Source organism: Anolis carolinensis, chromosome 2, assembly GCF_035594765.1.
Source record: "Anolis carolinensis isolate JA03-04 chromosome 2, rAnoCar3.1.pri, whole genome shotgun sequence".
In the NCBI taxonomy this organism is placed as follows: Eukaryota; Metazoa; Chordata; class Lepidosauria; order Squamata; family Dactyloidae; genus Anolis; species Anolis carolinensis.
This window is the reverse complement of record NC_085842.1, coordinates 307,565,700-307,586,990: the sequence shown is the minus strand read 5'-3', so window position 1 is coordinate 307,586,990 and position 21,291 is coordinate 307,565,700. Positions and strand designations below refer to the sequence as shown.

Genomic DNA, 21,291 nt, shown 5'->3' with positions numbered 1-21,291 from the left:
ATTGCACCGAAACAGATCTTTCTGGGAACAAGTACCTTTTCCATCTTCAGAGTGCACCAGAAAGTGATGGCAAGGAATATACACAAATCTGAGTTAAAAAAAAACAATTAAAAGAAATATGTGCCAGTATCAGAACATGGCAGCCAGTGGATAGAAGGGCAGACACAGACCTAGGGTGCAAGGGCTTAGATACCTCCTTACTAAGGCGAGCAACAGTCCCTGCTGGACTAAGTCAGCTGCTGTTCTATCAAGTAAGGCACAAAGAGAGGCTGGAGAGTATGGCCTAATTCCAGCTGTTCGTTGCAACTAGAGTAGACTCACTGAATCAATTGCTGGATGATTAATTATCACCTAAATAAATTCTATTGATTCAGCCAATTTCCGTATGATTAACAGAAACATCTACAATCAAGTCATCAAGCACTAAAAGACAGAAAAGGGAAGTGGTGTGATAGCCATCTTTAAATATTTCAAGGGATGTCATGGATCAAACTTGTTTTCTGGTGCTCTAGAGACTAGGACACGAACAAATGGATTCGAATTACAAAGGAAGAAATTCTATCTAAACATTAAGAAGACCCTCTTGTAAGAACTGTACAAAGAAAACACACATATTCATACATATGCACACATATTGTCCTTGCACTTTCAAGGATGAAATTCTTAATGTACAGTGAGTCCTTTTCACTGTTGTCTCATTCCTACAGAATTCACAACAAAACACTAACAAAACTAAACAAAGCTCCTTTGGTGGCTTTTGCGCAGAGGCTGGATGGCCATCTGTCGGGGGTGCTTTGCGATTTTCCTACTTCTTCACAGGGGGTTGGACTGGATGGCCCATGAGGTCTCTTCCAATTCTTTGATTATATGATTTTACTACAACAACTGTTTCTGATATAAACATCTTTTAGTTTCTAGATTTTCTGAAATACACAAACAGATGGCGAGCTTTCATTCTTTACATATTTCTTAATATTCCAATCCAGTTTCTCTTCATTACTGAATAATTAGATCTTAATAAAATGGTTTCAAACAGAAAAACACATTTCCACACCAACCCGAAGCATTCAGGAATATCAGTGGAGAACCTTGGTCCAGCAGCTGCCTTAATCCTGAACTATCTCTTGAGGTTTTGGTGAAAAGGAGAGAAGTTTGTATGATGTGGATAGCCTTGAACTCCTTAGAGGAAAGGTAGGATGTAATTGTAGATAAGCAAATATTTCTGAAGAACATGCTCCTTTTTTCAACAACTAATATGCATACATATCGATTCCTTAATGGTTGTAACGAATGACAGAAGCACAGAATTGATGGAAAGCAATGAAATGTGTCAATACTCTTGCTTTCCTGCATATAGGATTTTAACCTTAAGGCAGAGATCCATGTGAGCTTGTCCAGGCATACAGATAAATCAGCATAAACCCAGAACCCTGGATGATGACGTTATGTAATTATTATTCTTTATTTTATACCATGTCCCAACCAAACAGAAAGAGGGAAAAAGTGTGTAATATGACTCCATCTTTAGGATTGGTAATGCCACAAAAGGACTGCTTCTTTTCCTACATTTCTTGTAGTGTACAGAGCAAGGGCTTCCCTTTAAAAAGAATGCCCAACATGAGGTACTCGAAGTTTTCCTACACTTTTAACTCTCAGAAGGCTGGGTTGTTGTATGTATTCCGGGCTGTATGGCCATGTTCCAGAAGTATTCTCTCCTGACATTTCGCCCACATCTATGGCAGGCATCCTCAGAGGTTGTGAGGCATGGAGAAACTAGGCAAGGAAGGTTAATATATATCTTTGGGAAGTCCAGGGTGTGAGAAGAGTTAACCTTCCTTGCCTAGTTTTTCCATGCCTGGTGCTTCTCATGAAGCTTTTCCTTGATTTGAGTCTATTGGGAGGAGGCTGATAGCTATGCAGTGGATGACCTTCACAGTGTTTAATCTTATTACTCTCACAGTTAGCAGCAACTTCCCATCAAACATCAGAAGGGGCAATGCCAGCTAACTTGTAGAGTTTATCAACAGGTGTAGGTTTAAGGCATCCTGTGATTATTCTGTACGTTTCATTCACTGCTATGTTCACCTGCTTCATGTGGACAGACTTGTGCCAGACACGGCAGGCATACTCAGCAGTTGAGTAAGACAAAGCCAGGGCTGATGTTCTTATTAATTTTGGGTCTGCATCCCATGCACTGCCAATAAGTTTCCGCAGGATGTTATTACATGCAGCAACGTTGCGCTTGGTATTCATACAATGTTTCCTAAATGTTAGTGTTCGATCTAAGGTGACACCAAGATATTTAGGATGGAAACAGATGCACTTTGTAATGTAGAAATAAGATTATGTGCTGGTTTCCCTGTACTTTACTATACTTCCCCATTTGCATGTTGATACCACTTTTCTTTTTGTTTCTTTTTCGATTACAGGCAGTCCCCTAGTTACAAACATCTGACTTACAGACTACTCATAGTTAAGAATGGGGGTGAGATAATAGAAGGAAGTAAGAGAAATCTACCCCTCAGAAGGGACATTCACTACTGAACGTGTTTTCATGGAGAAAAGGTGCCTCAACTGAAGTTTTATCACCAATCCTTGTTTCCAAACAAGCGAGATTTTTCAAAATCAATTTATCACATGGACAAAAAGGGAGGTGAAATATTCTGAACAGGGGCATAGGCAGCAAAACAAACACCACAGGGGTGTTAACCCTTCTCTATGCTGCCCAAAAGCTCTATCCTACAGAACCTTAACTTGTTCTTAACTTGGGGACTGCCAAGTTTTTCTACGTTCCATAAGGCCCAATCAACCTTTTTTCTTAGACATTTCTGAATGGCCGTTTAAAAAGTGGGTGCTTGACTAAGTAATTATCTACATATCACTAGAAATATTAACTTGGTGACATTAATTCAATACAGTAAAATATTACTAGGTGATATATTATTTGGTTTTCTAGTATCATGTAAAGCTCTCTGTAGTGAAGTTATAGGAAAGCTACTCCATTAACTTGTATGGTCTTCCAACAGAAGAGCCTTTTACTACTGCTAGACTTTGCCCTTTAATGACAGGAAGTGAACCCACAACCTTCTACCTACAAAGCTTATGTTATACCACTAAGCTGTAGTTCTTGAATATATATTTTAATGCCGCAATCATTTTTAATATTAATACCAGAAACATGGTACCAGGGATGGTTTCTTGCATTACAGCTTTATGTGTGAAGTAGAGTGCATTGTTGGCCCTTTAAAGTGTTAATTATGTGGCCGAATAAAATTCCTCAATAAAAATATAACCATAGGGACCAGCTTGGCATCTGCCTTTATTTTGGTGTGTAGCCAAGGTGCAGTGTGCCTGTTCCTTCATGCACGGTTCTTGCTCTGACAGACCAGCTGGCCCAGCTACAGGAGGGGGTTAATCTCTGGCCACATAGTAACACTACAGAGTGTCATTAATGAATTAACAAGGAGCCTGTTGCTTTTTAGAAAACTCCATGCCTTGCCCAACGGAAGGAGGTAGAAAGAACAAATGCAGATCTATCATAAAAGAGACATTCTTCAAACTATGAGTTATGTTAGTGATCCTTTTTTATGTCACATTATAAAATGTCCCAGGCCACCAAAGCAGTCAACACACAAAATATTACAAGTTTATCATTCTGGGGACCTGGATCGGAGAGTGGAAGAGATTTCAGTAGAAAAGGGCTCTGGAAAGAGATTTCAAAGTTGGGAAGTTTCTCTGCAATACAGACTTGTGGGTTGTACTTCAGCTGTTGTATTTTCTGTGCTCTATAGGCTTGTAGGCAATGTCCAAGGTTGGTCAATACAACTGCAAGATTCAACCACTGAAGCCATAAAGCTTAAAGTGATTAATTTTTAGGTGCAATTTTTTATTGGTAGTTCTGAAAGCCTGCTTGTTTGAGGTTATTTTATCTTCTTTGGGTTGGTACCCTGTTTATTTACAAAATCATAATCCATGTTTTAATCTCTCTCTTTTTGTAATATACTTATGGTTGTTAAACCTCCCTCTTAAGCCAAACAGTGCCCTTTTGGATGGTTTCCAAAATGGTGCAGAATAAGGCATTGGAAATTGGCAACCTCAGTGCTCTCCAGGTTGCATGGTGTATTGAAATAAAAAGATGTAGAGGAACCACGAGGGGGCTTCTTCAGGTGCCTGTCTCAGTGCACCCCACAAGTTGAGTACAGGAGTCATAATTTTCTGGCATCCTGATTTGTACCAACTTAGAAGCCCTTAGCTGGGAGCTTAAAAGATCCGTTTTGTGAATGGATGACCTTGGCCTAAATAACTAGAATGAGGCTCCATCCCCATAGCTATAGTATGTCTGTCAGTTTAGGATCTCAACAACCCTTTTCTTCTAAAATCAAGTGACGTTTAAAAACACACATGCACAATTTGTGAATTAACATGATTCAGAGCCTCAATAGCAGCAGTGTTTTCGACTCATCAGATGGATACTTTCACATCTACCTGCTGCAATCTCCAGCCATAATCCTATAGTGCTGTTCCTGAGAATCAACAAAATGGTGAGGAATATGTGAGAAATCAATGGTGTAGGGAAAAGTAGCTAAATATTACCCCCAATCAGCTAAGCTATATTTTGGACATCATGATAAGGCCATGGGTTTACTTAGACACTTTCTTCCATCCCATTATTTTTTTGTAATCCTTCCAACAGTCCTTATGTAAGATTTGTTCCCCCCAAATACTACTGAAAAGGTTACTGTACCCATTTTTTATGTTTTTAAAGAACTAGCAAAAAAAATTCTGTGCCTTTAGCTGACATCCTCAGGCATTCATTGGTGGTAACAAGGACCCCTTCATATTTGTTGATTCACAAAAAATTGTTACTAACAAATAGTATTAGAAGTTCTTTATATCCTGTTCTTTACATTACTGATTGTTTACTAGCTTTTCATTGTAGCAAATTGTGATCCATGTGCTTTCCAGTATGTAAGGGTAATTGGTAGGAAGAAGCAAGCAGTTCTTCCATTTCCAAAGAAAGATAGCCTTGCCATTGTAAGAAACTCCAGATATCAGATTTGTGATTACAGCTGTTCTCATTTTAAAATTGCAATGGTTGAAAATAAGATAACTTAACATAGGAAGCCTATGGAAATGAATCAGTTTTTTCCCCTGAATCAAAAAAATTCTTCTTGGTTGATAGGAACAATAACTGTGTACATAGTATTTCTCAAAATTTAATGGGGAAAATTAATGTGTACAGGGTTTTTTTATATCACACTGTATATTTGTGTTGGCCTGGGGTCTTGATATGTATTCAGTACTACAGCTAGATAATTTGTTAACAAGGCCTTTTTAACACTTTGGACAGATGCACATACTGTTTTCAATCTTCATGGTTAATTATTTGATTTTGTATTAGATGCTAGAACACCCTGACTCCTAATCACTGCTCATTGTTGGAAGTCCATTATATTCTAACTGTCTGAGTGCTCCCGTTGACCTTGAATTGACATTATAAGCTGTGTCTAATCTTTTCACTCTATATTTCTAATGCTTCTTTTCTTCCTTTTCCCCCCACTCCTCTTTGTCTGATCTCTGATTAGCATCACAATGGGGCTGCCTCTGAGCCCAGCAGCTGACTCCGCCCGCTCTGCACGACACGCTCTCTCGCTCATTGCCACGGCCAGACCACCCGCCTTCATCACAACCATTGCCAAGGAGGTGAGCAGAAGAACTTTCCAGTCTTTCAGGGTGTTCCACTTCATTTTTAACACTAACTTTTATTCAGAGTAAATACCAAAGACAAAGACAATATAACAAAGTAGATTTTCGTGATATATATTACTTAAATTAAACAGCTATCTAACTAGCCACTAGGACATCTTACAAAACTAAATCTAAAATGAACACACTAACCTAACATATCTACACAAAATGAAGAACTATAGAAATTATTCCACAGCACATACAAATACAAAATATAAAACTACACTGACATATACTAAATGCACAACTACAAAAACTATTCTATAAACCTCACACTTGTTTTCTGTTGATTTTTATCCATTATTATCCTATTCCCTTTGGATAGCACTATATAACCACTCTCCTTTTAATAACTTCTCTAATTCATAATCCCACAGTTGAAATTTGCCTCTGTGAAATTCTGATAAAAACATCTAAATCTTAGTTGAAATTCGCCAAAGATTTCTCCTTGATCAACATAGTCATGGTGTTTTACTTCAGCAAGGACACTTCCATCATCATTTTGAAATTGACTTAACAGTTTTTTATATCTACATTAATACTATTTTTTGTTTTTTTCCCATGTGTATAAGAACCTGTTTAAAAGAAATTTAGTGAAGTTTTTGTATTCTGCATGTGTACATACATGTGTGTATGCACACTATGATTATAATGCTTAGAATTCATCTCAACCGTTTAAAGAAGTTATTGAAATATTTCCAACTTCGTGTTGTGTTTTAGGAACTGATTGTGAATGAATTGATACACAGAGAATATACTGGAAAGGGTTAAATATTTTAATTGGTCACAATTCTTACTAATACATATAATCTTTCATGATGAGCAGATGTTCCCATTCTGTTCCATTAGTATTCTGTAGATTGGCTTTTCCCCATTCCAATCCACTTGCCTTCTTGTTAAACTTAGAGAATTTCTAAAACAAATTTTGAAATTTATGAATGCTCAGTCAGTTTGCCAGTTTTTAGGTTGCACTCCTTTCCCCAGGCTAGCAATGATCCTCAGTGCATCCATGCATTGTTTATATCACAGTGCGAAGAAGGAATCTTGGTGTGATCCTATTGAGACTGAATTAATAAAAATGTGTTTGTGCTCATGTGTGTTGATAACTTATAAGGCACATGTGTTAACTCAAGGCTCACAGGCTGAATCTGGCCTACCATGTTGTTTTATGTGGCCGTCCAAATGGTGGACTATAACTCCTGTATTCCTCCTCATTAGACTAGAGCTGATGGGAGTTGCGATACAGTAACATCTGGAAGGCTGCAGTTCTGTTTAGTCAGGATAACGTGGTTTGAATTTAGGTACAAGGCTTGTGGATATGATGTCTGGCTTTAAACGGTCCTTTGATCTTTCCCCAACCTCAGAGCCACAAGTGCTATTGGATGGCATTCCCCATTATCCCCAATCCACATGGCAAATAATCAAAATGATAGAAATTTTCGGGACCAAAACTGGATAAAAACAAAATACCGACCCACTATGTGAGCAAAATATAGTTTGCCCTCTGTGTCCACGGATTATCCGTCCATGGATTCAACAACCCTTTGAAGGCAACCATGAGGCTGATGTGGCCCTCAAATGAAAATAAGTTTGACAACCCTGCTCTAAAAGAAAAGGGATGTTCCCATTGAAAACTGCAGCATACTCTGTTTTTACTGAATATGGGGAAATGGGAAAACGGTGGGAAACTGGCACCACTCAAATAGGATTTGGAAAAATACTACTTACAGACATTATTGAGTTCACAAAGTTTCTGACAAAGAAGCTTCTTTTTACAAAGTATCTTTTATACTTCCCAGATCCCCTTTTCCTCTTTGTCCTCTGTTTAGCTAGAAGATGTTTTTATAGCATTTTATAGCATTGGCACTGAAAAGATGATGATATAGTGTTGGGAAAAGAGACTTCTTAGTGTTGATTTGCAGTAGCATTTGTTCATTAAACCGTTCAATAATCCTTCAACTGGGAAACCCTGCAACTTCTACAACAGGCAAGCTTAACAGTAGCTGCCTCCAGAATTTGTCATTTAGCGTGTATAAAGCCAAAAAAGAGAAAAAGAAGAAAGCAGATAAAGCTATTCACCAGTGAACCCAACAAATTCAAAGAGCATAGATCAGTACCTTTGGCCACTAAAGGGCCCGGGCTGTGGCGCAGGCGGGAGAGCAAGCCAGCTGCAACCAGCTGCAATGAATCACAGCTGCAATGAATCACTCTGACCAGGAGGTCATGAGTTCGAGGCCCGCTCGGAGCCTATGTTTGTCTTGTCTTTGTTCTATGTTAAAAAGGCATTGAATGTTTGCCTATATGTGTAATGTGATCCGCCCTGAGTCCCCTTCGGGGTGAGAAGGGCGGAATATAAATGCTGTAAATAAATAAAGTAGAATTCATTAGAAAACCTACTTCCAACCCTATTCTGTGATTCTATAAGCAAAGGCTTAGTTGTTTTATTTCACATGACCATACTTTTAGTTTGAATAAAATGTTGGCTGAAACATTTTAACTAGCACTTCTTTGTGATATAGGAAACTATTCCTATTTTTACTATGTTATTTTGCCTTAAGTAATACCAGAAATACATCTATATATACCTGTAATTTGAAGTGAGAAATTTGAATGGAAAAGAACTAGAATCATCTTTAATAAGTCTACTGTTTTTCTAGGTGCATAGACATACTGCTCTCCAGGCAAATACTCAGTCTCAACAGAATATTCATACATCAACTCTGGCTCGGGCAAAGGGAGAAATCCTGAGAGTTATTGAAATACTTGTTGAGAAAATGCCCTCCGATGTTGTGGATCTCCTTGTAGAGGTAAAGTTATAGTTTACTACCTATGTATATGTTTGTTTTTCAAATTCGGTGCACTGATTATTATAATTTCTTTTTGGCTTTCAGAATGCTTGCATTTACAAGTAATTCAAAAGATGGGACAAATATATTTTCGTCGGCCAGTTGCTGATAATAGGAATTACAATTTCTGCCAATCATTTCACCCATCTTTAATATTATATGTACTATACTTGTGAATAAGTCTAGAAATGTTAGTTAAAATCGACTCCAAAAAACCAGGACTGACTTATCCACAAGTCTGTCAGTGTAATTACTGCATCTTAACACTTTTCCAAAAAAAGGAACCATTCCCTTCTCTGAATAGAGCAGAGGAGGCTTAGTCCATCCTAGAAGAACTTAAGAGATTCACCACCTCCTCCTTCTCCACTGCAGCAACATTTCTGACCTTTTTAGGTGCCTGGACAAGGAAATGGTCACAGGAGCCAAGGATGGTTAACCTCCAAGGAAGCTTTGTCGCTTTCTCTTCTCCATGGAATTACTTATCCATGGGTCATATCAAAATTCATAATTTTGACTCCCAAGATCTACTTTGGACTTATGCATGGGGTAAAAATATTCATGAGTATACAAAGTAATATATAGAAGATGAGATACTTTCATAAAAGGTTATTTTACATGAAGTTATAGACTGGATCTTTGTCATGCAAAAGATCCCAGTATCCTTCCCTGCATCTGTAGACTTGGGAGAAAGTCCTGTCTAAATCACTAGGGAGCCACTAACATGTAAACATTGCTGAACAAAAGGGAGCAATAGTCTGACTCAGAACATGGTAGCTTTATTTAATCATAAAATATCTTTTATATTGGCCACTGGTTGTGCAGACTGAAAATTCTAGTAGTCCAAAAAGAAGCTTTCCCAAGCTTTGATATTTGATGCAGAAGAACAGGGCAAAATTGAAATAAATAAATGTGAGTATGCTTACAGTGAAAAGGGCATACTGAAATGAGAAAGTATGAGAATTCAAGTGGGTAAGGATGTCCACTATAGAAAGAAGTGAACTGATTAGAAAATAGGGGAGATGACAAAATGTTTAAACGGTAGAAATTTGAGGATGACATACAGGACAGTTAATTATTCTGGAGTCAAAGAAATGCTGTGTAATAAAGTGAACAAAATGTGGCAGGAATGGAACTTTTATACAAAGATGGTAGGAAGCTAACAGTATTTATTTCATGGGAATATGAATGCATCAGTGAGGAGACGTAGATCTCAAAGGCAATTCTTAAAGTAAAAGGTGTGTAGCTAACAAGCAAAAGCATCATCAGAATAAGTTAGAGATCCTATAGGGAAAAAAGGTGTGGGCAACTATAGTGAGTCCAGTGGCTATTTTACAGGTTGGTATAGCATTGTGCTAAAGGACAATGCTAAACCAAGTGGTGTTCCAGGAACCCATGCTAGTCCATATGACATCGGCCAGCAATCACTGGCAAATTTCCAAGAAGAAACGATTATAGCAAACAGATTCAAATATGGCCCCAGTTCCTGTTAGTTTGCCTAATAACAGAACCACATGTCACATTTCCTCTAATTGAAGTAATTCTTCTTCTGAGGCAAAAGGCCTTCTTATTCTATGAATGTGACAGAACAGGAAGCACATGCCCCATTTATGAGGGTTGAATGAAAGTAATGCCTTCACCTTCGTAACTCCTCAACAGATGGCAGTACTGGTATGTGGCAGGTACTGGCTTGTTCAGTAGTCTCTCCTCTACAGTTCCATTTGGCGGGAAGCCTTAGCATTGAACGGTTGTGTTGTTGTAGTGCGAAGTATGGAACCCTGCGCAGACAGACAGTCAATGCAACTTAAGCAACATGCAGTCATTGAATTTTTGACAGCAGAAGGTGTCACCCCAAAGGAGATTCCTCAGAGAATGCAAGCTGTTTATGGTGATTGTGTTGATGTGAATACTGTGTGTCGTTGGGTAAGTTTAAAGATGTTGAGGTGGGAACATCTGACTTGTGTGACAAACAAAGAGCTGGACGTCCTGTGATAGCAACCACCGAGTTTCACAAGCAAAAAGTTGACAGATTGATTTAGGATAATTGTCGTATCACTCAGGGAGAAATTTCAAGCATAATGGCATTTCACAACAACATGTGGGTCACATTATTGCTTTGCTTGGCTATCGGAAGATCTGTGCACAATAGGTACTGTGAAACTCTGGTTGCGGAAACAGAGTATCGACTTCGTCTGTGACGGCTTCAGAAAACTTGTTCATCGTTGGCAGAAATGTATCCAATAGTCTGGTGATTATGTGGAAAAATGAATAGTGGTAGTTAAAGAGCATATTCTAATGATTATTTCTGTGTTTGATTTATTAAAGTATTCCCATCCAAACCCAAGTAATGAAGGTGGAGGCATTACTTTTCATTCAACCCTCATATTTTATTGTTCTAATTTGTACCTGTAGTGCAAAATTATGTTTCAGTTTGATACAAACATGGCAATTATAATTAGAACAGATCAGATGTAGTGCTCTAGAAATAATTTGAGTGCTTTATGAAAGAGATGTTCTAGTAGTTCAAACAGCAATGCCAGTGCTGTTCATCAGCTTTTCCTTTCCTAGTTTATTATATTATAAGTAATAAAAGCTTAGAATAAGGAAAGCGTATCAATTTCATTGTTTAATTTTATGTGCAGGTTATGGATATCATCATGTACTGTCTTGAAGGTTCACTAGTCAAGAAAAAGGGACTTCAGGAGTGTTTTCCAGCCATCTGCAGGTAGGATCACAATGTGAAAGTGTAGATACAAAGATTGATGATTTGGCGATTTTGCAAATTGTTACTAATACTATCCCTACCTTTACTCCCGTCTCTTGGTTTTTGCATCAGTAAATATTGATCTGGGTAAATCCTCCCTTCTTTACCCTGGCACTTTCCAGGTGATTTGGAATAGAGTGCCCAGGATCCCAAACAGTGTGGTTCATAGTTAAATGATGAGAACTGTAGTCCAAAACATATACAGGGTATCGGGATGGGGAATTCTTCTCTCATCCAGTATCATAAAGAAATTAGTACACTTAGGGGTAAGACAGATTTTCGTTTGATAAGAAATTTAGCTTGTAAAGGATGAGGAAAAGGGATTTAAAGTTTCACAAAACCATGCCCTCCTCTCCAAATATTGAAAAAAGATATAAGATTAGTCTGGTACGACTTGTTTTTTGAGAAATCTATGTTGGCTGTTAGTAATCACATCATTCCTTTCTTAGTGATTGCAGATTGCTTAATGATCTGCTTCCGAATCTTTCATGATATTGATGTCAGACTGACTGGACGGTAATTGTTTGTGTCCTCTTTTTTTCCCTTCTTGAAGATAGGGACAACATTTGCCCTCCCCCAGTCTGCTGGGACTTCTCTTGTTCTCCAAGAATTCTCAAAGATTATTGCCAGTGGTTCTGAAATTACTTCTGCTCATTCCTTCAGTAATCTTGGATGTAGTTCATCTGGCCCTGGAGACTTGAATTCATTTAGAGTAGCCAGGTATTCCTGAATGAGTTATTTACTTACTTTGGGTTGCATTTCATCTATTCCTTCATATAAAATTATCCTTTTTCATATCAAAGATACTGTTTATTCAGAAAATAAGCATAAATATTTATTTTTAATTTTTTTTTTGCAAATTGAGTCTTGAACTGCAAAGAGCATCCAAACTGTAAATCTCTTTGGTTTTGCCATTGAAAATAAGAACTAATTTCTATGAAAATATCTCAGATCATCAGACAGACTGAGACCAGTAAAGTGATCTGATACTGTGTGTCAGTGTTTCCAAGGCTATTTGGTTTAAGGGAATGGGCTTTTCTCCTTTATTGTACCAGGAACCATGGTCCAGTATTATATTTTGTGCAGTTCACTACAACTGTTTCTTTCCTGTAACTTTGCAGTAGACAAGCAGTTAGTGGTTCACACTTTAGCAGGATTGTCCTTTGACCATCACTTCAAGTAGCTCTGCTACATTTTAAAGCAATATTGTGGGGGAGATGAATGAATAAATATTGAGTTTAAAACATTTTATTATTCTAAAAGAAAAAGGCCATAATTTTTTTTGTTACAATTTTCCCAGTAGAATAAGGTTTTGGAGAAAATGAATAGGAGGGTTCACTTCTCCCCAGATTTTTTGTTTTTTGTTTTTCCAAGACTTCACATTTCTAAAAGGGAGACTTAACATTTTCTAAGGGGAGTTTCTCCTTTCAGAAGATGTAACTGTTGTAGGCATGCTTTTATTGCTACCTCCAGCAAAAGTGTCTCACTGTCATGATCAGCTCTTTAAACATCCATGTATGAGCTTTGGGAGTCCTAAGACCAGAGATGTTGCCAAGGCATATTTAGACTGTGTTTAAATATGTAGATATGTTATCTTAAGCTTTACACATTTGGTGCAGGGAATTCTGGTATAACAAATCCGCCCCCCGGAGTTGCACCTTCTGCAGAAAGGTGTGAAGCTACTTCAGCTAAGACAATACTTTACTGCTTTCACTAACTAAGATAACTATGATATGATAACTTACACTATTGATGGCAATTTTATTTTGTCAAACTGTGCAAGTAAGAAAGGCACTGAAATTCTTATAGGGTATGCTACTGAAAATCACCTCTTCCTCACACGTACCTGAAATGCAAAGGCAAGGACAAGTTCATATTAACATAAGAAAACTCTCTTATCATTGAAATCTGTTTAATAAGGGCCCATTGCCTTTTAAATGGTGTAAAATAGCACACTCTATATCTTACTGTACGTTATTATAACTGCCATAAAAATGATATAGCATTCTCCTAATGACAGGATGCATTCACTTTCCAACTCAGAGGAAAAAAAATAGGATCTTATTTTGTAACTTTGGAGGGAATCCAAGTGGAAACACTGGACATAATCCTCTCACTCAATCTTCTAATAAAGTAAAGTTCTGCTTTTCCGACATAAACAGGTGGGCGCAATGTTGGATAACTGGAATTTTCTGATAATAGGGAGGCCCAAAGTGCGGGTGCTGGCCTGAGGGACAAGCCTCCTGCTTCCAGCCAGCACCCGCCCGGTTTAAGGAAGCCGGGTGCGTGTTGCTAGGCAATGCGCACCCGGCCTCTCCAAAGTGCAGACCCCGGGTGCTTGCCGAAGGGAAGAGTCTCATCCCTCCGGCAAGCACGTCGAATAATACAATAGGTCAGATAACCAGAAGTCAGATAACCGGAACTCTACTGTATCTTAATGATCTCCTTGCTATATTCACTAAATTGAAAGATTTATCAAGTCTCTCCAGTATGAAATAAGTAGATTTGGGACAAGTTTTGTGAGTGCTTTGGGACAATCCTAACACTAGAGAAACTGGGGTGGCGAACTCATAAAGATGACTTAGGAAGTTATTAATTGTTTAATGTGTTACTGTATTTTGCTGCCTGTAATAGTACAAATTCTTGTGAAATTCTTTGATGCTAGGCATCTTGGCTTGAAAAGCAATTCCATTTACATGTTGGTCAGTACTTTGACCTCTGATACACACTTCCTTATTGATCACACCAAATAACTAACCTGCTTTATGTTGAATATAAATTACAAATTCTCTTTAACATTTACATACAGCAAGACCCCTGTATCTACAGGAATGGTATCCATGGTTTCATTTATCCACCTCCAAGAAAATAGGTCCTCTCTAGCCACTTTCTTGATCTTTTAGTGCAATTCTATGGCATTCTTGGGCCAGAGGCCTTCATTTCAATATGGGTCAGTATTTTCATGTATCTATGTGAATTCCAAGAACATATTTACATTCCAAGAACATGGATACAGGGATCGTAGTGTTCAAATCATTCATGTAGAAATCCCAGTTTTCCAACTTCTTGGCATTTCATATTGATTACTATGGTTATTAGATATGCATCTAGATCACAGAAGATAGTTACTACAGCTCACATCCCTTGAGCAGTCTGAATGCCCAGGGCAGCAACACTGTATGGGTATAGACATCCCCATCTGCTATCTTCAGCTGTATGCTGCATACAACTTTCTAGATTAGGATGGTGTTTTAATAGGAATTATTTCTTCTGATATTTTCAGTAACCTTGTATTCTTTTGTAGGGGCCCATTAAAATTCCAGACAGAAATCCTCCAAACAATAAAATAGTAGTAGTAATTGTGTTAGGCATAGGGTAATGTAGTTTTTGACATTTTGAAAATGTTAAGGATAGCAGGACTTTCTCTATAGCTTAAGACTGACATAGGCATAATTGAGCAAGATGCTCTTGCCTTTAAAACATGAGTATCACTGAACTGTAGGATTTTATGGTGCTTTGGATTAAGATTCAGTGAGTATATTCCATTGGGAACTTTGGCTGCTAAAGGCTGCTTGTGTGAATGATTCTTTGGGATAAGAACCTTAAAAGGGAATCTTTATATTCTTGTACTTATCATTTTCTCTTCGTTTTTGTGGTTCTTTCATAAGAAGGGTTCCCAGTAGATTATGTGCATTCCCTGGTGAACTTTGCTGAGCTCATCATCAGAATGAAGAATGCCTTTGCTTCTGGTTTTGATCTGTAAAAAAGTAATTAGGCTAGTTGTCAGCTATCTTATATTGTACATTTTTGTTACTTCAAGGATCTCTGCAATTAATTCCAGAGCTCTGTGGCTTGTGTTTTGAATCTTCTCCTGTTGTGGGAAATGTGCAATTTATTTTTAATTGGCTATCAAATATTTCAGCATATGTCAAGTAAACTGACAGATATGAGTGTCAGACGTCTGTGATATGCCATGATAGCATGCAATTACTGGACAATGTGAGACCAAACATGATGTCAAAGCTGTTATGGAAGAGCCTCAGCTGCCACAAGGAGAATATAACATTAAAATCAGTCCTGATTGTGATGGAGTAGGAATAGTAGTGATTGTACATGGCTTTCATCAATAGAGAAAGATGGGCTAGAAAATAGAAAATAATATAACCATGAGTGGAAAGAGAAGATTATTCTTTAAACTCAGTAAACTGGATCATATAAATATACATGGTGAAAAGAGGAAAGGAGAAAGGTGACAAGTGGCCAGAATGGTGGCCCAAGAGCCTTTATAAATAAGGATTCCTTTTGATGACCAACCATGGAGTAATGAGACCAGATGCAAAGACTGGATTAACTAAGGGCTTTATTTAGCCTACAGAATCATAGAATCCTAGAGTTGGAAGAGACCTCATGGGCCATCCAGTCCAACCGCATTCAAAGCACCCCCTATAGCCTATATCCTATTCATTTCTTTTGAGCTGAAAGTAGCAAGGTGAGGGGAGCAACCTGATACAGGTCCAGAAAAAGCCAAGTATCTATCTCGAGACAACCCCTGCAGCCTTTTTTTGGGTGAATCACCTGAATCTCGAGGGTAGTTCAAACACTTGGGTTGTTCCCTGGCCAAAGGCATACTGAAACATTAACCTCAGGCACTCTTATCCAAGCTGCCTAGCTTGTAAATGAGAGCAAAGTCCCAAGGTTTGTTGTAGAGGTTTACTTTTTCCAAAACCCCCAAGTCATATCACATGTGGAGGCTACTTTAGAGCTATTCCCTATACCAAAATTGGTGCTAAGGTGAACACTGAACTCTTAACTTCTCCCCCAATTACCTGCCAATGACACCCAATTTATAGATGCCACAATTGTCAAAATCCCCCAAAGTGACCAGAAAAACCCACACTGTACTAAGGGCAGGAGGATGGATCATGTTCAGAACTTAAAGAGGCAGGTGAGGGGCAGTTGGGCCTTGAGTAGCCTGCAGACCCTCCCCTCATCACATGCAGCACTTTGACACTTGGTCTCTGACTATGGAGGCCATCAAACCTATATCCTTCCTGCTATGTATTGATCTCACTATCTGGAAGCACATCTTCACGCGACAGGCTAGGCAGCCAGACCTTTTTCAACCAAAAATATGAAGCAGAAATATGGAACTTTCATGCTAAAATCATGTTGTAAATCTTATATAATGGAGGATACCTTCCATTTCATTGTGTTCATTGCTCAAATTTTTCAGATCAACTCCAGACTGGGCCATAGCCTTTAGGTTCAACCTCATTTCTAGTAGGCAATAACAATGGTTACCAGATAACTCTGGGGAACCAATAAGGAGAATATACATCCACCAACCATCATTTCCCTCCCCTCCTGTGGAGACCTCTTTATGACCTCTGTTTGGAGCTCCAGTTTACCAAGCTGATGAGAAGAGGGACTTCTCAGTGAGATACTCTAGCTGTCTTAAGTTGTGCAGTGATTACTACACTACTTTATTTCTACACTTTACTCTTAGCAACAGTGATAGCAGCAAAAGGCTACTTCTCAGGGGAGCACAGAAGTGTGAGCCTAAGTGTGCACTTATGGTCACACTTGGGCTTTACAAGAGCATGGAGGGATGTAAATGCTTAGAAATAGAATCTGTTGTATTCAGACTATAAATGAGGTTTGTCTTTTTTACCTTAATTTATTTGTAAATATAAAGAACACCATAGAAACATAACATTTGACATAAATTTGAGGTAGCACATCTGTTGAACCGCTTAATGACACCAATTTAAAAAGCCCATACATTCTAATATAATCATAGCATAACCTTGCATTTATTTTATATATATATATATATATATATATATATATATATATATATATATATATACATACACACATACACACACACACATATATACACACACACACTTTCCTCTTCTCTGTTTGAATTTATTTTATATGACATTCTGTTTTTAACAGTTTTGTGATATAGCAATATTAAAACTACCAGTTCATAGATTTTGTGGAGCATTTCTGTATTGATAGGTAAAATTCCCAGCAATATTAGCCAGCTCCCTGGGAGTGAAAAGTAGCAATGAGAATCTTTGCTTCTCCAACTAAATAAAGGATGCATGTATGCTGTAGAATTAATCCATTTTGACACCACTTCAACTGCCATGGCTCGGTCTTTAGGGATTTGTAATGTGGAGAGAAACCAGCACTTTGGCAGAGAAAATTAAAGACCTTGTAAAGCTACAGCTCCCATGTTTCCACAGCATCGAGCCATGCAATTAAAGTGGTGTCAAACTGGATTAATTCTAAAGCATAGATGCATCCTAAAATAATTCAGCATTATCATAGATTCTTCAAAAACCTTTGTTAAATACAAAATAGTCATTATTCTCAGTTACATATACACACATATATATACACACACACTATTGCAAAGCAATACCAGTAATAATTTATCTGTTTAGAAATTACTGTAAATTGCTACAGGATTAAATACCATTAATCACATATTTTAGCATTATTTTGCCTTATATCAGTAGTTGCTAAACTGCAGGAAATCTCATTTCCAAATCTCAAGTGTAAAAGAAGCCCTCGAATCTCTTTCTCCTTTTTAATAAGAAATAATTTTGAGTTATTTTTTCTTCCAAAAGCTTTGGGGTACATCATATTGTGGGTTTTTCACCACTGAATTTTTCATTAGGAAGGTCATGTTATTTTAATTGAGTTCTGTGTAGTAACTCCAAGATCTGTTTCCCAGAGGAATAGATATGATATCTTTCTGGGTTGAGTTTGGAGGTATTACATACAGTAGTTCACCTCTCACTTGTGTGGTTGATTCCAGAAGGCCGTGCCAGGGGATTATAGTTCTGCTCCATTGTAGTTTTGCAGTGTAGTTATGCACAAATAATGATTGAACTATAGAATTAGTGCATTTGAAGTAGAGACAGATGTGAGCAATGCCATCCTCTTCGTTGAATATATGTATTCATGTCTATATTACATTTGTTTGTTTGTTTGTTGCCTCAGATCATTTGCTAGGATCATAGAATCATACAGTTGGATATATATATATATACACACACACACACACACACACACACACACACACACACACCTGCCTCTCCTTTTAGCTTGAGGCAGGGAACAACATAATTACCTGTATTTACTTGAGTCTAATGTGTCATAGAATCTAATGTGCACCTCATTTTCCAAAACCCTGAAACCAAAAAAAGGACAAGCTGGCAAATGTATGTGCAGCAGCAAAAAGTGCACTCTTTGTCATTTGGCCAAAAAAGGTGCACATTGAAGTTGCTACTTGCTTAGGATTCCTTCTTTAAAAACAAAAGCTTCCAGCAATGGAAAGGAAAACCAAGGGGTGCATCTGTGCTGTAGAATGAATGCATTTTAACTGCCTTGTTTCAATTCTATAGAATCATTTGGACAGTAGTTTGACAAGGCCTTGAGCCTTCACTGCCAGAGAATGCTGATGCTTCTACAAATCCCAGCATTGCACAGCATTGAGCCATGGCCATTAAATTAAATATAATGTTTCTCAAAGAGGAGCTCCAGGTGAAACTCCTGAAGCAGCTTCCCCTTTGACTTCGTCTCAGTACTAAGATTACTGTATGACATGAATCTAATTTGCACATTAAGTTTGGAGAGGTCATTTAGCCAAAAAGGTGAGCATTAGATTTGAGTAAATACTGTAAATATATCTATAACATCACATATTAAAACATAGTTAAAATGCAACCATAAAAGCATATATTAAAACATACACATATTAAAATATCTGAGTCAAAAGTTAAAACAGAATAAATATAGAATGTGATTTGAAAAGTCAAAAATGGACTGGATAAGCCTGCCGGAAGAGATAGGTCTTGTTGTGTCTTAAATTCCAACAGCTTCTTTAGCTTCAAAGCTCTTCTGGCAGATCATTCCACAGTCTTCTTGAGGCAGTCGATGAAAAGGTTCTCTGGCTGATGGTTGCTTCATGGGCCATGAAGTCCATCTCCCCATTCAAGGAAGAATCTCCAGCTACAGCAGTCCTAGCAAGTAGCTGTCCAACCTCTTTTTGAAGATGTCCAGAAAAGGAGACCTCTCTCCTTCTTTAGTCGGTTGTTCCATAGCTGAACTATTCTTACAGTCAAGAAATTCTTTCTGATGTTCAATTGAAATCTACCCTTCTGTAACTTAAAACCATTAGACCTCGTTCTACCCAGTGGGGCAGCAGAGAACAAACCTGTCTCTCTGTGGTAGCTCTTGAGGTATTTCAAGAGTGTAGTCATGTCATGTATAGACTTCTCTTCCCCAAGCTGAATAAACCCAGCTCCTTCAACTTTTCATCATATGCTTTATAATACTTGACACCTTTGTTGCCCTTCTCTGAACCTACTTGAACTTGAATCCCTCTTACAATGAGGCACCCAGAACTGAACACAGTACTTCAAATGAGGCCAGATCAGTGCAGAATATAGCGAGACTGTTACTTCCCTCAACCTGGAAACTGTGTTTCTACTAATGCAGGCTTATTTGCTTCAGAGAAAGCTTTCACTTTCTTTATGTCCACATTTCTAAAATATCCATTTGTTACAGTATTTTGTAGGCCAGTTATTCTTTGTCATCTTTCAAATTAAGGAAAAAAGTTTTCTTCCCAGGATAGAGTAAAAATCTGTCCATCAACTCTGAAGTGCATTCTGCTACAAAACAAATTTCTGAAACAACCAATATACTTCCATCTGACTATAGACATTCTTGCATGAATGATTTTGATAGCTATTTACTGAGTTTTCAGTTCAGTAAGTGAAGTTAATGTTTCATCTGGTTTTGATGTTTTAAAATTCCAGTTATTTTGTCAGTGCTTAGTTAGGCTTGGCAATTATACAATATAATTGCTGTATCATGATAATCATGTGAATGAGCAAAAAACCCTGAACTTCAATTTTGACTTGACAGTAGATTTGTGATGTAAAATAAAATAAAATTTGTTATTATTTCCCAAGGAGTACACTGTGTTCTATTTGCTATGCTAAATTTCTGTTTCATGGTTGTAAATCATTTTATTCCTGTCTGATATAGAGCAAGCCATAGTTCCTCATTTCATTGTTCTTTTGAGAAACATTTTTAGTTACTTTTTCTGTACAAACAGAAATATTAGCAGTGAAGTATTTTTGATCCTGCATGAATTGCTTAAGGCCAGAAACTTCTCCTATACAATTTTGTTCAAGAGCAGTATCCCACAACATACGTCCCACCAAGCCAAAGACAGACCATTAGCCAAATATGTTGGGTTATTCAGTACTTCTGCCCATACCGTGTTCTGGCAGCCCTGTATCAAAAGTAAGATTTTTTGTTGTCTTTACATTATACAGTTATATGCTGTTCTTCTGTATAAATAATGCAAGTATAGTTTATGGGACCAATGAATCTGTAATGCATACACATACAAAATAAATCAAATCGTAAATATAATAATTATTGCTTTCAAGACAGTCTCCTAGAAAGTCTGTAAGAAATACTATACTGCTAAAAAGAAAGAATTCATCTCTTAAGGTAAAGTTAAAAGTTTCCCCTGACATTAAGTCCAGTTCTGTCTGACTCTGGGGGTCGATGCTCATCTCCATTTCTAAGCTGAAGAGCCAGCATTGTCCATAGACACCTCCAAGGTCATGTGGCTGGCATGACTGCATGGAGTGCTGTTACCTTCCCGCAGAAGCGGTACCTATTGATCTACTCACATATGTTTTCAAACTGCTAGGTTGGCAGAAGCTGGGGCTAATAGCAGGAGCTCATTCTGCTCTCCAGATTCGAACTGCCAACCTTTTGGTCCACATTCATCTCTTATCAACACAAAATTGCCTGAGTGGAAGTAGAGCTTTGCGACAAAACCTCTTTGCCATCGTTAATATCCATAGCTTTATTTGCTGAGAGAACTTGCAGACA

At 37.8% G+C, this 21,291-nt stretch overlaps 1 protein-coding gene across 3 annotated transcripts in view; it reads left to right on the top strand.

Moving 5' to 3' along the window:
- The window catches only part of wdr7 (WD repeat domain 7), a 241,658-nt gene that overhangs the window by 169,995 nt on the left and 50,372 nt on the right, over nucleotides 1-21,291 (top strand). For all 3 annotated transcript variants that reach the window (XM_062972543.1, XM_016995242.2, XM_062972542.1), the window contains 3 exons: nucleotides 5,586-5,703; nucleotides 8,406-8,555; nucleotides 11,234-11,316. In XM_062972543.1, coding sequence (XP_062828613.1) covers nucleotides 5,586-5,703; nucleotides 8,406-8,555; nucleotides 11,234-11,316 — 351 coding nt within the window. The remainder of the gene's footprint in view (nucleotides 1-5,585; nucleotides 5,704-8,405; nucleotides 8,556-11,233; nucleotides 11,317-21,291) is intronic.